The following is a 14,341-nucleotide window of genomic DNA, read 5'->3' as shown; positions in this document are numbered from 1 at the left end:
TTTCTTCATGAGTAGAATCCGAAAGTACTTCTACATTAAAATTTTAGGCTCTATTTGGATTTGAAATAGCTAATCACTCCTTGAATAGATTTTAGAATGGATAGCTCTCCTTAACCAACCAACGAACGAATAAAACTACTTGTTTTGTCGGTGGTCCCACCGAGATCTTGATGGGAGATCTTGTTTCACTCTCGTTGCGCAATTGCGTTTATCCGCCATTTTTTGGGTGGTACGTAGTTGGTCGATCAAAAAAATTTTAAGTTAACCTATTTTTCATCAAGTAAACAAATGCAGTTTAAGACATTCTCTGATTTTTTTAAAAGCTCGGGGTGGTTCTTAAATATTGACGGTGGCGTTTAAATACATGACGGTTGGTGTGCTTATCAAAGACTTTGATTGGGGGGAAATTTTATAAAGGATGAAGTAGTCATTAATCAGGGGCGTTTGGTTTGCAACCGGAATCGGGATGGATCAACTTTGTGACGTTGACACCAGGGTGCCAATCGGTTTTTCCTGGGACTTGAAAATTTTGAAATCATGCATAGAATGAGATTGTGGACGGCTCTATTTTACATCATCAGCTGCAAAATCACACTTCGGTGTTGCAGCACGTACAGGACAGAGCTTCACTTTCTTGCTCTACATGTGTCATATGCTCCCGCCATTCACCCTAAATATAACCTCTACAAACTTTAGCAGATAAGATAATAAAATATGATGTTTCAATAACTCAACCTAACTAATCAAGTTTCCATCATCCAGAGTACCGACCTGCCGAGCTATCAGAAGTGTGGCTTGCCGATTTTCACCAAGCCTTTGCAATGAATACCAAACCATGTGGATTTTTTTCGAATATGACGTGCGTGACACGATCCATACTGCATTAGGGAAGTGACGGTTATTCCAAAAATATGCTCAAATCTTGCAATTATCGAAGTTTGGAGGATTAGATATATTTGAGCCCTGGAATTCTTATCGAGCATGCCGAAAAGGGCTTTATGCAGTTGCAATTTTTTTGATTTCTAAGCAGCCCAAGCATGCATTAGACATCCCTGTCAACATACAGATTGCCAAAAGGTAACGAGTCCATCCACGAAAAAACAACTCCTGTGCTTGACAAGAAAGCAACGAGTGAACTGCCTAAACTCACGAGCAGAGGGGGAACTCCTTGACTGGAAAACAATGAATCTTGTACACAACATCAGGCAGCAGGGTGATGGCAAGAGAAACATTCTTAAAATTTTCTATTCATATGGATAACAAGGAATGCGGCCGATAGGCAAAAGATTATGGTCTGTGGAAGGGTAAAGTGATCCACAATAACTTTTTCCCAAGCAATGGTTAAATGAATATCTTCCTCAGGGGTGCAATCCATGTTCTTTATGATATGTCGGAGATCTTGAATAAAAGACTTTTCAACTTGAAGCAGGTAACCTCATTGGGGGACAATACCAATTCAAAAGACTAGCTAAAGATTGAAACTAAAACAATCAATCAGCCCATGCATTGAATAAGGCAAAAGTACTCACCAAATATGAACTGTCAGGAGCTCAGCATTAAAACAGATTTCAAAGAGCACCATGATTCCCTTCTTTGTTTAGACAATGGATTTTAGGATGACATTCCTGATTTTTGTCACTGGGACATTCAATAAAAGTAACTAAAACTTGCCTACCTCTCCCAAAATCATCCCAGCAATCTCCAAGCATAAACTATATCATAGTCCCGAAGAGTTATAAACAAGTTTTCAGCTGAATTACTTCAAAAAGATCGTTTTGAGTCTCAGTTCTAACAGGCAACCCAGCCTTATATAAAAGTCATTTCAGTTCAAAGCACTGCTTCTGCAGCATGTCATGAACTTGGCCCTCACATGGACTGCATTAGAGTGATGCGTAGGCTGATAAGACGAGCTCTATGACCAGCCTCGGGATGATGACCTCTCAGAGCCTGGCCAAGGCCACAGACCTAACCTGTGACTGGAATCTGATGCACCAGTAGATTGGGTATAAGGTCCCCACCAACCCGGCTCCCTGTCCACAGGAAATAATTGATATGGAACAAACCGGTCCCTTTCCCATGAAGAATAGAAGTGGTTCCCTGCAGTGTTCTCGGCATCCATTAGATTGCGACCTGATCGACCTGCAGAAGGGAGCAGGTAAAAGCCACCGTGATCTGGCAGAGAGGGCTGTGTTGGCGCTAAGGAAGTCAAACCCCTCGAACCTCCTGATCGCTGTATGCCTGCAAAGATGGTTCCATGTATGCTTTGGGAATTTTGATGATCATGAACGGTGCCATGAGCTCTGAGATATGGTGGAACCAGCGAGGGAACAAAAGAGCTGGTGGTTCTGCCCCTAGAACCAGATCTGGGAGGAAAATGGAGGCAAATAAATCAGTCCGCATCATCAGGGACCAGGATATCTTACACACACACACACACACACAAAAAAAAAAAAAAAGGGAAGAAGAAGAAGAAACCAACGCATCTGTCGCCTACAAACTCATATTATGTTGCTGAACCTCATAGGAGCAGGGACATGCCAGCTAAGACATATTAGATAGTGAGGCAAAGCAGCAAAAATGACATTCTAGTACAAAGACAATGCAAGCAGAATCAGGATTTGAGGGATGCCACTCTTAAAAGGTATAAAAGTATACAGAGCTAATACGTTCATTGAATTTAGAATGCTCAGAGGGAAATTGATGGATGAGAAACCTTCGGAGCCAATTCTAAAATGTCAATGTGATGGATACAGGAAAAGAGGGTTATCAAAAAGCAAAATGAGTGGCCAACATCAGCTGCAAATAGAACAGAAAGTGGGATGTCTCAAAACCATTGTCAAGGAATTGCATTTTGACTATCAACGTTATCATTGTGCATCACTAAAGACTACAAAAATCTATGAGCATTCCTGTAATGAAAAACAACATATAATTAAGATAATATTCCTTTATTTGAACTTAAGATGACTTACGTGTGGCCAAGAATATAGGGATGAACAAGAGGCCCTGCCCTCAGTAGACCATCAGAATCAAGCCTTGCAGCTCTCATTGTTGCAGAAGAAGCTGAAGCCTGATCAGCACCACTGAAATGGCTGTTAGGTGGGGAATATGATAGAGAATGCTGTTGCCAACTATGATACTGGAGATCCAGGGGAGGTAGTGTGTGAACAGTCTGGACGTCCGTCGGCCTAGCAATGTGACTCCAGTGATGGTGATATCCAGGACCATCAATAGGACTTTCAGAGGAAACATGGGAACTTGAGGAAGATGAAGGTTGGAGTGGCTGGAAGTAAGCCACATATGGGCATGGATGAGCCGCTGATGAGGTAGCCAGATGCTCCGTAAAGATGGCATGATGTCCCAAAAGATCCTGGACTGCGAAGCAAAATATTTTGATATGATACTAATCCTATACTCCACAAACATACACCATTAATCATTTTCAGAAGAAAGTATAAACTTACAAGAAATAGGCGGAGAAGATTCCCCTTCCCTGAAAAAGAAAAGCCAATGGAGTGGGAAACAATGCCAAGAAAACATATTATGATATAGGCAATATCAATTATTAAGACCAAGCAAGAAGACATGTATATTGCGGTGAAAGATTTCAATCTCACCCCACCTATAAACTTCAGCAATGTCAATACCAGGAAAACTTATTGTTTAGAGATGTAGGAGTGCCAATACTTTTGGACACAGCATAGCAAGACATTCCTTTACCATTTTTTAAATGCAATGTTCTCCTTAAGGCAACTTGAGGTGTTGAAGCATGGCACAATATATTGAGATGTCCTAATAAAGAACTCCCTACTGGAAGGCATTTTAGTTATCCACATTTGGAGGTGCCAAACATGATTGTTTTAATGCATCAAGGCACTCCAAGTGAAGTTCGAAAATATTTACTTGGTAATATCCCACCTAAAAGTTTACTTCATATCAATGTCTGTATACGTGCTTATATTTCCTTGTTCTATACAAATATGTTCGCATGTTCTTTTTTATTTATTTATTTTACATTAGTGTCAGGCAGTTCAGGACATATTGATGCTTAGCTTTTATAACAAAAAAGGTCTAGGTACTGTACCATCTATGTACGCAAGTGGAGTAAATGGGGATTTGAGAGGACTAGGACTAACCAGCTCGCAAAATCTTAGCACCAACCAATGAATGGGGAGATTGGACCAAGGAAGAATTGGAAAATCTTAGCACCAACTATGAAAAGATAAATATTTTGGATATCCCGAATTTTTTTAATTCTCTAGCTGGCACCGCAGCTTTGAGCCATTCTCTCTATACTGGTTTTAGAAGCATTAATTATTCAAGTTGGAGAGAAGGTTTACAGTGTATGTACTAGCAGAAGATATATAGTTGATTAAAAGTCATTAGCAAGGCATTAGATGTCACAATGTAATAATGAAAAACAAACAAAGTTCTTAATTATGCATGCATGCAAATTGATGTTTAAGGAACATTCTGGAGTCTTGAGACCAATGATCCTTTGTCACAATTAATTATCAAATTAAGACATCGAGTAACATACTTATTTTAATCGACACCATTGGTGCATAAACATCACTCACAAAACCATTGATTTAGTAACTCGACAACAAACAAAAAGTAGCATCATCTTAACCGGACAAAAAAAGAATGCTTTGCAATGAGTATTCAAGAAGACATAGGAAGGACAGAACGCATTAGCACAAGATTGAAACCAATTGATGCAGATAATACCAGCGAAGCAACATTAAGTTCCTCAAGTTGATATATGAGCATAACTAACATGAAGCTTCCTGTGTGCAACCTTTACAGTAGACAACCATGTTGTCCTCAAGAATAATTGCCAGTGAAGCATATCTTAAAGCTTCAACAGAAGCATGCTTACATCTCATGATTTTTCAGATATTTTATACATATCAGATCCAACCATATTTCAAATGTTTTTAGCTAGCAGCTGCCTCCATAAAAGCAAAGAAACGATTCCATCAAAAACATTTTTACGTTATTCAGAAAGGTGAGCAAAAGGAACTGAACTAATCCTTGTATAGAAATATGCTACACTTACTCAAATGATGACGAAGCCTGTGCTAATCTACTAAATGGGCACCAATGAACTCCAAATGGCTGCATAAACAAATTAAAAGAAGAAATCAACTTAAACATGTTACAAGATTCTGCTATATTTGGGGATTATCCAAGGAGACAACTGTCAATAAGAACCCCTTATAAACACTTAACAACATTTTTTCCAAGAATGGAAATGATTTTTAGAAAAAAGCCCAATCATAAAACTTAACAAATTAGTTGGAATAATTGAAGCTTAGCTGCATGCACTTTCCCTGACAGTTGCTAACATGAAAGATGACTAAAACAGCATTGTTTCTTCAACTATATGATAATAGAGACCTTCAATTTGAGCAACATACAACTGTCCAACAAAGATAAAAATAGGAAAGCAACAGACAGCATGCTTGTCAGCGTACTCGCAGACCATGATGAATGCAAGATATAATGGGAATACTGCAATGTTGAGAATACATATATGTGGAACGAATAGGTAGTTAGAAGCACTTCAAATATGCACCAGAGACATCAAATTATGTTATGATATTTTATCTCAATGACAATAACACAGAAAGAGCCGCCTGCAAAACTTCGTTTAGAGAGTCATGCTCAAACATTTCTGCATTTAAACAACAAAGAAAGATAAAAAATAAATAATCAAACTGCAGACCTAAAGAAAGCAAACAGCAGTGGACCATATACTAACAGTACATGCACAGCATGGTGTACCCTGGAAGAAACAAAACTATTAAGCAAACTTTAAGCAGCAAATAACATGCTGTTCAAAGCATAAAGCACCCAGAAGAGGGTAAGAATATAGCCATAGTCCATCTGATCTGAGTGTCATGAGTCCTATATCATGTTATCAAATCAAAACTCATGAATTTAGTTAGTAGATTAGGGAGAGGGTGAGAAAGCAGCATGAGGAAGAGAAGCTCTGATAAAAAAATTAAAGTGTCCAGAAAGCATAATAATGTTAATAGCAATAAACTAAAAGAATCTACTCATTTTCACATTTTAAAGAAGCACATGACTCAGGCAAACAAAAAGAAATGATCAGATGAAAGTTTATCATCAAAATAGGCTCATCTAATAGGATAGATAAAGTAACAAAAGATAATTTAAGATGGAAGGAAGTGTTATGAAGTGGGTGCAGGAATGAGAGTGCGAATTTGGGACAAAGCAGCAAACAGCTCTGAAAATTCTGGCTGCGAATCTTGCAACTCCTAAGCAAGTTTTCTTGACTTACCCCTCTGTATACCCTTCTACTCAAAATCAACCTCACTTATCATTAGGAAATCGTCAGACATGTCTAAGCAGATCAAACAACATTCTCCCTTAATCATTAGGAAATTGTCAGGATGAGAATGATTAAAGCAGGAAGAAAATTTTGATATTATCAAAACACAGTTAGAACAGAATGACAGGAAAGAGAAATGGAAAAAATAAAAGCTAATACTTTTGAAGATGAATGTTTGGACAACTATAATTATATTAAAAGTTCCCTATTGCATTTAGTTAAAATCACAGGAGTTTTCACAGACAGTGCAACAATAGGCAAACAACAACAACAACAACAACAACAACAACAACAATAATAATAATAATAAACACTAATAGAACAAGTAAGCGATTAAATGGCCATCAACTTTAATGAATGAGAAAACTCTGTGATGGTCAAAGAACAGAACAGATAGATTAAAAAAAACATCTTCAATTCTATGAAGAGAAAAGCAACATATATGAACAGGTACGTGACTACGCTATACAATCATAGAAAACAAGTAAATCCTACACTACAATCATAGAAAACAAGTAAATCCATCCGTCACTGTACCATTTCTGAATAACTAAGTTCATAGAGGTCTTCATCATGTGCCCAGTCATCCATGCTCAGCTCTGGCAATGGGCGTGAACTGCTTACATAGAGCCAATTGCCATTCTCGACTTTTCGACAATTTGGGCATTGCATAATCCCTTTGGCATTAAATGCAGAGCCAATACAATCTGAACAATTTGTTAAACAAACAGCAACGAGTAATTACAGAGTTGTACATTGTTGGAAGTGTTTCTAAATTACCTAAATATTTTTTAACATCACATTAACCGCATGTAAGTTCATTGCAATATATACATGGAAAGAGGAATAGCAGCCAACAGGTGAACATGATAGCCGGTTTTAAAACCCATGAAGATTGACAAGGAGTCCAAATTATCGTACTATACATACATGATGTAAACTTTTGGATCATGTGATTGATATTGTGCAATGAACTACTTTATCATTGACAAATAATGTGTACAGAAAATTTTACATGAGGTGAATAGACATTGAACAAGAATGAAATTATAATTATTCCATAAAAAACATTTAGGATATAGATGATATCATTGAGACATTAAATCATATCTAAATCGGAACCTTTAATAAAATTTCTTCTGTTTTCTCTGCTCGTGAGGACTTAATCAAATTCAAGGAAAAAAATAGCCATGTAATGAGGAACTTGGGCATGACTTCATGAACCTGTCCCAACATTCATAATTCATCACAGATATATTTTTAGTGCTGATACTCATCACCAAGCTCCACCTATCACTGTCATCAAGCCTTCTCAATCTTCATCAATTCATTTACGATCATCCTTTAATATATTCATAGAGCATGCTTTAAGCATGCTATACATTAATCACAAAGTCTAAGTTTTCTCAGCTTACCCACACAAAAAACGCAAAACTTCAGTTCCTATGGAACTAGATGTTAAATAGTTAATACTGTCATGGATTCACGATAGCTCACTCCTTAAAGCATCACTGCAGTATACTGAACTTCAATTATATAAGAGTCTACAGATAGCAACTTTTCCTTATTATGAAGCATCAAGGAGCAATATACCACTCCCAATGTCTCATCTCAACAGCTATAATAATGAAGCGTATATAAATGACCATAATTTCTTCATATTCATGAATAATAAAAACATAATTGATTCCACCTCAATTTTGAGTGAACAACCAAGAATACATTATATGTAAAGGTCCTCATAGGTAAAACCACACCAAACTCAACTTGCAGAATTAACAAAGCCAACTACCAGGCCATGCACTCCCATCACAGTCAATCTAAAAATAAATTTATAATATACCCAATCAACTTTGAACATGCTTACTTAGGTGCTTTTCATCCAGAAAAAAATGTTCAAATTACTTCTTTTTTTTTTTTTTGTCTAGTAAAAAGAGCGATGGGTGGAGAAATATCTCAAAGACATGGAGCCAAATGTATGAAGTGGGGAGGTACATCTGGGGTGAAACATTGTCAATGCATGTTTTCTAAGACTTAAGTGGCACCATAAAGCTAGGATAAAGAGAATCTAAGAACCCAGGATGACAATGTCGAAGTAAATAGGCGGTAGGCTTAAGAAGGTTAGATCAACAAATAAGCAACATCCCACCAAATAAAGATGAAGTGATAGAGAGATGCCATGACAAAGAATGAAGAAGCCCTGCTGGGACAAGGGCTTCTACATGTGTTGAAGACAATGAAATGAAGAAAAGTAACACAAAAAAAGTTGTCAATAAAAATTTGGAAAAGTATGCATTCACAGCCGATATAGAACCCTTATAGAAGAATTTATTCTTTTGTAGTTATGCTTACTAGCATTCAGCATGTACTAGCACATGATTCATTTGAGAGGCAGGGATTATAGGATTATTGGATAAATGGTTGTGAACTCATCAATCTGTGTGAAGGATGGTTGTGGCCCTATTTGATATTTTTCCCCCTCATTTATGTAGAATGGAATGGTAAACAAGATTCTGCTTTTGGTGGATAACATGGAGAGAGAGCAGCACTTGAACCAAGATAGATGCACTTATTAAAGTGAGATTCTACACAATGGAGAGAAGGATAGAATGATCTCAAAGATAATTTTTTGACTTAGGGGAGGAATGACTTGACTTTGGTTCCTTCTCTCCCTCTTTATCAAGGATAAATGTGCTAATTATTTGATGGCATTATAATGATTATGCAGGAGTGAATGGCCCAATGTATGGAATTGCCCCCAAAAGCTCCCATTGTATATGTAGAAATGGATGGCCAAAGGCAAAATTAAAAAATGGGAATGGTTGCCTAGGGATAAAAAGAATAAGGATGAGAAATAAAATAGATTAAACAATGGTGAGTTCATATGCAAAAACATAACTTAAAGTACACATGGAGATAATGCGCTCCCATGATCAAATTTGTTATTCTTTTCTATTCAAAATCTATAATTGTTGTTACATCTTGCTGAGCCAGGTCAGTTTGTCTCAATAATATTTAACCAATTTTAAACCTGGTTTGTTCGGTAAAGCTACATTTAAACCTGGTTAGCCTTTATGTTAGAACAGGTAGGAAGGACATGGTTTTTCAGATCAGTCATATCTTAGACCCAGACCTGACCCACAGGTTCAAAACAAGTAGTACAAGTAAGCATGACCAGGTTGGGGGCAGGATGGGTCGTAGATCTACCCACCAACCAATTTGCAACCCTAACGGCAAGCAATGGGGACTCCAAAAAGATTCCTGATATTTTAAATGTTCATTCTTAGATTTAACTGTTAGTGAGAGTAAGCTCTCTTCATTTATGTCCCATGTAAACCAAATTGATGACAAAACTAAAATGAGTACATCTCCATACAAGGTCACCTCCATTGATCAAGTGGTCTGCTTTCATTTCAGTTCTTTTCAACATTTGCCCTTCAAAGCCTACAATCCAATTCCATCAGATGGTGTCCCAAAGCAACCTATATAGGCAAGTAGCACTCGATACTCAACCCTCAGGAGAAACTCTTGACAGCCTATTCTGGTGACCTTTTTTTTTTTTTTTTGTGGTCCAACTTTTTTCTTTCCTCAAGATCGAAGCAAAACAGATTAAAGAATGGAGAGTTTGTAAGCAAAAACATAACTTAAAGCACACACGGAGATAATAACCTCCCATGATCAAATTAGTTATTCTTTTCCATGCAAGATCTTTTATTGCCGTTACATCTTGCTAAGCCAGGCCAATTTTTCTCTCAATAATATTTGACCAATTTTAGACCTGAGTTTTTTTGGTAAAACCAATGTTAAACCTGGTTAGTCTGTGTGACGGGTCATAGGTCTACCCAAGCAAGCAATGGGACTCCAAAATGACTCCCTTTTTTTGGGATGTTCATTCTTATACTTACGTGTAGGTGAGAGTAAGCTCTCTTATTAACATGGTATACTATAAGAAAATTATTGTAAGCAATAGGTAGATTCAGCTACCATAACAAAGATTAGGTTGGATAGCCCAAAGTTCATGATTTGGAAAGCAAAAATGCTATCCCATGAAACATTTCTGTGCCCTTTAGAAATATGATTGAACCCCATTTTGGAATACTTCCCCTAAGTCTATTTTATAAGTCCACAATATCAGTTTGGTTCTAATCCTTCCACAGATAGACCTTGACTTCGACTACTTTTCTTTTTCCTTATAAACTTCTATTCAAGACATTCCATCTACCAAATTGCTTATGCAAGCATGCCTGATTTAACCCATCCATACTCCTCATAATAAGCTTAAGGGGGAGCGTTGGCTTATTTGACAGGGTGGATCTCAGTATTTACGCCCCACACCCATTCCAGCTAGAATAGCTTGCTTTGTCTGCTCAAGCATTGAGCTTAGCCAAAACAAAAATGTCAAGGCTTTAAAAAGAGATTATTTAAACAAAAAGATATGTTGCTATTCATTTAACAAGAGACATGCTAAGCCAACTTTGGGCAACTTCCTCATCCAAAGCTTTGCCCCACAAGTCTTTGGTCAAATATTCTAATATTGGATCTCAAGCATGCACTTCAAAAAGGCAATTATTTGACCTTGCAATCCAAGAACACTTTCCAACTTCAGCCTCTTACCATTGCTTAGTATTCAGAATCTTCTACCTAGGGTAACACATCCACTTAAGAACCTCCCTTGGAATCTCAAACATGCATCCACTTCCTAAGCATTTCCTTATTAAAAGTGCTTCTAAAATATCTACTTTCCCATAATTGCACACATTCATGATTTTGGCAACCAAGCACCATCCACACAAATTTCAATAAAGGCACTCCTTTCATATTTTGTTAGACCTGAGTACTACTCAAACCAAAGTAAGAAGAAGATTGAAGTCTAATCCAAACCTGCTCTCTCTAAATCAGCAATTTTCCACTGACAAAGTTGTGCCTTCTCATGCAGTGCTAATAGCATTACAAAATTCTTGCTCCTTTGTGCTTCTTCCCTAATTTTTTTTTAGGAAAAAAAAAAAAACTCCTTTGCCAATATCTTCCTTGTCTTACTCTCAGAGAATGGGGCTATACCCCCATATAGAGCAAATTCTATGCGCATTATCTACCGTAGTCCATATTGGGCATTCAATGAACCTTATAAAACTACATGTGAGAGAACCCTTGAAAGGTTAGCCAGGATCTATATTTAAACAGAAGCTAATTCGAAGAAGAAAAAACACACACAATCACCATAAGGCCTAAGTTCTTCTTGAATCCCACAGCAAGGCCTATTATTTTCTTGAATCCCTTTTGAGTCATTCTTCTTCTGGTAAAAATACCACCACATATACTATTTTTTTAAGAACTGATATAAATGAAAGTAGTAATTATGAGATTTACTCCAATCTGTTTTGATTGATGGGATGATAACCATCCACACATTGCACATGCCAATATCTAATAGATAGTATACGCAAAACCAGCATGTGATCAGAAGCAGACTTCTGTGATGTGTCAGAAGAAAGGCAATTTCCAAATCTGTTAGAAATTTGCTGGTACAAATATTATATTGGAGTATGATCTAGCCTTTTCTGACAGCATGCTTTTCTTATCATATATTACAATTAGAATTAAAAAAATTGAAATGCTCAAAATTTATTGGTCAAACCATAACAATTAATGTATATGGGATGTTTCTTGAGTATTTCTCATCCACTAGCAGTAAAGTTTTGGTTCTATAATTAAGGATTAAAATTAAAAGCAGTCACATAGCCACAACAGCTAACAAATGTGCTAATATATCAGTCTCAGAAATAAAGACTATAATTATCTGACCTTTGTCAGTGCTTTATAGAAACAATTGAAGCACAGGAAGCATGATTTGACAACTACTGCAAGCATCTTATTTATGGATCCTGATCATATAGCCTATAGCAGTCTAATCATTGTCGGCATCTTCTGAAAATAATTAAAACACACAACTATCCACGATTTCACTGCAAACACCCTCAATGATTCCTGAAACCTCACAAAAGGTTTCCCACTCTAAGATTCATCAAAATAAGAAGCATGACTTTCCATGACAGAAAGAGGTGAGAAATGCATGGCAACTCATATAACCTTAAAGTCCTTGAATCCATGATATCTTACGTTGCCCTAATGTCCTATAAATATTGCAAAAGTCTTCTGCTAGTATAAATTTATCAGCTCTCGACCAAAGTTTTAGGAATCCAATCTAACAAAATCTAAACTTTATATCACAAATTCTAGAAAAACGACAGACTTTTACCAAATATAAAACTTTCCACCTAAATTGAGAAACAAAACCAAATATTCAGCGAGAAACAAAATATAAAATATGGGCAGTCGTTCCCTGGTGCGGACCTAGGTGGAATTGGTGTCCGCATTGAAGCTTGGCCGTGGACCGATCTCCGTCACTCGTCACGGTCTCGAGGCAGATCGAGCAGGCGACCGTCGTCGCCCCTTCCTTGCCACCGTCCCCTTTGTCCACTTCTCCGAAGCCCATCCTCTCATGCCCTAGCCCTCAGAAACTCCCCAATCCGACCGTGAACGGAAAGAATTGCTCCCTCGATTCGATCCAATCCAACGCTTTTCCGGACCCTGGAACTCCGACGAGAGAATCTGTGTCCGTCTCTAACTTAGATTGCGCGAAATCCCCCCCTCTCTCTTTCTGGGCCTCCAAAGCTGCGGCTTTATAGCGCGTGGTTTCGATTTGGGGCTCGCAGAAATTGATCCCATCCAAAGGTTCGCATAGAATCTTATATGAGAAATAAAATCTGCCGTTGATTTTACCACCGACTGCATCGGTATGAAGAAACCTACAGACGGTGGAAGATTGTCGATCATTAAAATATGGACGGTGGATCATCATGATGGCAATAAATAATTGTGGGGCACTCGTATGATGTGGTTAATTGGTGGGGTCCGTGGAGAGGCCGGTGAGAGAGTGAGACCGATTCGGACCTAGTAAAAGAATAGACGGATGAGGTAGATCGTGTTTTCCCGTTATTAAACGGTTGGGGTTGGTGACCACCTCCAAACTCGAGCTCATTTTTTTTTGACCCGAATCCACTAATTGGTTTAAACTAATAATCATGATGATGTTGTATTTGAAGTTAACTTTTGAATTATATTGACAAAATTCTTGTTGACCTGATCTTTCCGCCGTCCACTAAAGTATTATATGATTTTTGGAAAATCCATCATATATATATATATATATATAATAATACTCTACGAAGGATAGGGATGTAATTTGGTGCGGTTCAGTTCACGCTGCACCCCGGCCAAACCCAAAAGAAATTGAATAAGAAAAAAAAAAACACCAAACCAAATTCAAAATTAACAAAAACCGAATCGCACCGAACCGACTTTTTCGATTCGGTTCGGTGCGATTTATTTGATACTACCGGCACTCATCAGATCCTAGGTTGACGCCCGCTGCATGGGCCGACCGTGCGGTCCCCCATAGCATCCTACACCCCACCATCTGCTAGCAATTCCCCAGCTCGCACAGTCCACAATCGACAGCGGCGCTGCCATTAGCCGGAGTATTTCTCTGTCGTCAGTGAACAGCTATCCCCACCGTTCTCGCATCCCCACAACGAACCCCATCATCGCAAACCCCATCATGGCCAAGAGCGCCATCAAGATAGCAGCGGAAGCGCAGGCGTAGGCCGGGCTATTGGCACTCAGCTCGTTGCCAACCTGGGTGGAGATGCTAAAACTGAGAGAGGAGGAGAAGACGTAGACGAGGCGGGCCAGGGGAGCCCAACCGGAGAGGCACTCGCGCATGGGGCGCTGCCACATGGATTCTGGGTCGCCACGAAGGTGGAGGAAGGCAGCGATGGAGGCAGCGAGCGTGAGAGGGCGAGTAATGCCCTACGACCATAGGTAGATGCGAAGGGATTTTAGTGGGGATCAGGAAAATTGGGGAAACATCAGGGAAAGGGAACCGACGTGTAAAAGACAAGGGAAAGAAAAGCATAGGAA

The 14,341-nt window shown here is 38.3% G+C and overlaps 1 protein-coding gene across 1 annotated transcript; it reads right to left on the bottom strand.

The window, feature by feature from the left end:
• Positions 1-1,506: 1,506 nt before the first annotated feature.
• LOC105039848 (E3 ubiquitin-protein ligase IPI1) lies at positions 1,507-13,031 on the bottom strand. Its single transcript, XM_010916150.4, has 6 exons — positions 12,713-13,031; positions 6,899-7,068; positions 5,063-5,121; positions 3,465-3,493; positions 2,973-3,375; positions 1,507-2,363 (listed from the first exon to the last, which is right to left on the bottom strand). The coding sequence occupies exons 1-6, from the start codon at positions 12,852-12,854 to the stop codon at positions 1,913-1,915; spliced, it is 1,254 nt and encodes a 417-aa protein (XP_010914452.1). The 5' UTR covers positions 12,855-13,031; the 3' UTR covers positions 1,507-1,912.
• Between the last annotated feature and the right edge of the window lie 1,310 nt (positions 13,032-14,341).

The sequence above is a fragment of the Elaeis guineensis genome, chromosome 1, assembly GCF_000442705.2.
Source record: "Elaeis guineensis isolate ETL-2024a chromosome 1, EG11, whole genome shotgun sequence".
NCBI lineage: Eukaryota > Viridiplantae > Streptophyta > Magnoliopsida > Arecales > Arecaceae > Elaeis > Elaeis guineensis.
This window is presented reverse-complemented; position numbering and strand designations above follow the sequence as displayed.

What these genes read in the sequence shown, in the direction of transcription:
- LOC105039848 (XM_010916150.4), bottom strand. Translation starts at nt 12,854, where the DNA reads ATGGGCTTCGGAGAAGTGGACAAAGGGGACGGTGGCAAGGAAGGGGCG. An exon ending in AACTTAGTTATTCAGAAATG is followed by an intron (nt 5,122 to 6,898) that starts GTACAGTGACGG and finishes TTGTTTATGCAG; the next exon opens with CCATTTGGAGTTCATTGGTG. An exon ending in CAGGCTTCGTCATCATTTGA is followed by an intron (nt 3,494 to 5,062) that starts GTAAGTGTAGCA and finishes TTTCTTTTTCAG; the next exon opens with GGAAGGGGAATCTTCTCCGC.